Below are 3,182 nucleotides of genomic sequence, written 5' to 3' on the forward strand. Positions count from 1 at the left end.
GTGCATGTGTGTGTGTGTGTTTTCCTGGGGAAGAGTGGGACATCCTGTGACAGTGACTCAGTGCTCACCCCCCAACAGACACCCATGTTGTTTACGCTTTTGAAGCTGCTAACAGACATTTCCCACACACACACACACACACACACACACCCACACACACACACACACACAGACACACACAAACACCATCATCATCATTGAAATAAAACTTTATTTTAATGCAGAAAAAGTTGTGTTTTCAGTGTGTGTGTGTGTGTGTGTGTGTACCTCATAGCCTCAGGTGAAAGCGCCTGCTGCTTCTTCTTCATGAAGAAAAGTGTGTATGTGTGTGCACGAGGAAAGGGGGGGGGGCGGAGCCAGTGGGAGTGGGGTAAGACCTGCGGGGGCGTGGCTTGGGGAAAGAGAGGCGGCCCTTTTTCCAACTTAGTCGGAGCTGATGATTTTCGTCAAGCATTAGAGCACAGGACACCGAGTGGATCACACACTCACACACACACACACACACACCCTGTGGAGTCTATCAGCGCTCGGAACGGGACAGACAGAGGGGGAGAACTACTGCACCTGTCCTACACACACTCTCTACCCTCAGACACACACTTGCAGAGGATCTGACCGGTCGTCCCTATGTGTGGATGGGACCAAAGTTACACGGTGAGTACGGAGCAGCTCCTTACACCCTCAGACTTTTTCACATTTTGACCAAAAGACAAAAGTCAGGAGAAGAAGAAACTTCTGCAGGACTTTTTTTTTTCTTCAGTTTTGAGCTCCTTTTTGTCTTTGTTTTTTTTTTTTAATTTAGAGATTGTGTTAACATTTCTGGATTACAATAACAACAACAGTAAGTAAAAATTCTAATTCTAAGATATGTTTGGCATCTTGAATCCAGATAATTTTTTTTATATCAGATATTTTGGTTTTTGTGCTTTTTTATAACTTTGAGTTCTATTTCTCACTTATTTTTCTCTTATTTAAATGCTGCTGAGCTGCTGCTGGTGTTTTGTATAATTAGTTCAGATAGTTTGTTTGGAGGTGTTTTCCTCTCAGTGAGTTGAGGTTTTTGTGCTCCTCAGTTTGGGACTTAATGCGTTGTTGCACAGTCTAAGGAGTTTACATTTGGTTAGTAATGAAGACAGGGGACTCAACAAGTTTTATTTTTGTCAGAAAAGTGTCTCACATCACTGAGAACTGGACTTTTTCTCCACTTGGATTTAAATGAGAAAGTGAGTTTCTCATTGCTTTTTTTTCCCTGTGTGGTTTCATCTTGACTTGACTTATTAAATGGCACCTTATTTTGAAATTCCTATGACTGTCTGCAGACTCAGCTTTTATATTTTCAGTTGGTCTAAATGTGCAAGAGGTGAATTGTTTCTTGGTTTTTGGTTTCACTATTAGTTTTCGATGTTGCAGCTGTTATGCAAAGAGGATTCAGAGTTTTGCGGAAAGCAGAAATATTGAGAAACATTTTCATATCTGATCAGTTTTTTTTTTCTTTTAATGAGCTTCATTTAAATGGCAAATGGAGCAGAAACTGTTGTTTTTGCTGCTCTGTGGGAAAAGGTGCAGCCGCTGTCTGGGAGAAGTTACATTTTCTTTTCTGGAAATTTCAGTTTTACAATTCAAATATTAGATTTAGTGGTTTTGTGGGATTTGAATGTAATTTAGAGGATTTGCTTTGCTCCAGTCTGCTGAGTTTTACTGTTAAAGTGAGGATGCAGGCTGCGTTTGAAGAAAACCATCAGCTTTATTTTTTAATGATTCAGGTTTTAGGAGTATTTGAATCATTTTAAGAGCATTTTCTTGCAAATTTTGAATTAGAAAGTCAGTTGTGTGATTTGCAAGAGCTCAAAAAACAGGCCAAAGGCGCTTGACTTATTAACTTCAGTATTTTTGCCAGTGCGTGGTTCCCTTAAAGGGATCCCAGTGTGAAATCGTCTGTTTGTATCTTTTAAAATAACTCCTCATCAGTGATTTGAGTTCATCTCTTTGTGTCATTTCTTGCTGTCGTTTGGAGGAAAGGTCGTTAGCTGTGACTGGAACCAGTTGGATGTGAAATAATTTTCTTTCTTGCGGCTGCAGAAGAATTCACAGGGCTGACTGTGGTCACTGGAGATCTGCAGCTTGTCTGCGTGGGACAAGCAGCATGTTTGTCCCAGTGTGGATATCTGCCTCTGTGTGTGTGTGTGTGTGTGTGTGTGTGTCTTGGGTGGGATCTTGTTTGAAGTTTTGTTTGCGCTGCTGTGGCCCCCCAAATGGAAAAGTTTTGGCGCTCCCTTCCTCATCACTCTCCCCCCCTCCCTCCCCATCCATTACCAGCACACACACACACACACACACACACACACGCTGGGAGTCGGGATGATTTGCCGGTTCCGCTGCAGTGCCACTCTGCTTCCAATTTTAGCTTCATTCAGACACAGACAGCATTTCCTTCCTCTGTCTTCAACCCCAGGAAGAGACGGGGGGGCACAGAGGGAGGATACAGAGGAAATTTTAGGTTCCACCACGTTGGTGGGAAAACTCAACATTTCACTCATAAATAGAAACTAAAAAGTTAAACTTTTTTATTGTCTTTCTGTATACAAAGTAGTCAAATACAGAGAGCAGGACAAATAGGACAAGTTAATACCGCACTGGAGAGAGAGAGGACACAAAGAGAAACTTGTACTTCAATTAAATTTAAGTTAAAATTAATTAAAGTTAAATTAATCACACTCACACACACTAATTGTTCACTCAAAATATCACTAGCTGACATTCATTGTTCAGTATTTGTATTAGCTGATGTGTAAAAGTGTCAGAAATTGTTTGATTTTATAATTCTGTGAAGAAGGAATTCCATTAGTTCAAAACATGTAACTTATCAACAAAACATCCTTTAAATTCTTAATATAATTAAGGACATTATGTAATTGAAAAGGGGCATGATTTTTATTTTATCGCTCGATACGAGACACGTGTTGAGTTCCTCTATCAGTTCCTCTTTATTCCCCTTTCATCAAAGTCTTCTGTCTCGGCCTGACTCACTGTAAATGAGAAGATGAGTGAGAAATCAATCAGTGGCATTCATTTTGGAGATTGAAAACATAAACAGACAATATTTCATTTGACATCTGAGGATAAAAACGAGGTTCATACGAGGCACAGCAAGAGGGAAACATTATACGCTGCTGGGTTTGGAT

The 3,182-nt window shown here is 40.4% G+C and overlaps 1 protein-coding gene across 1 annotated transcript in view; it reads left to right on the forward strand.

Annotated features, from left to right (window-relative positions):
• Nucleotides 1-472: 472 nt before the first annotated feature.
• The window catches only part of prdm1a (PR domain containing 1a, with ZNF domain), a gene marked incomplete in the record, with an annotated part of 14,098 nt that continues 11,388 nt past the window's right edge, over nt 473-3,182 (forward strand). The window contains 1 exon segment of the mRNA XM_035671657.1: nt 473-654. Coding sequence (XP_035527550.1) covers nt 628-654 — 27 coding nt within the window.

The sequence above is a fragment of the Morone saxatilis genome, unplaced genomic scaffold (genome assembly GCF_004916995.1).
Source record: "Morone saxatilis isolate NCDOM2014 unplaced genomic scaffold, NCSU_SB_2.0 Contig24, whole genome shotgun sequence".
Classification (NCBI taxonomy): domain Eukaryota; kingdom Metazoa; phylum Chordata; class Actinopteri; family Moronidae; genus Morone; species Morone saxatilis.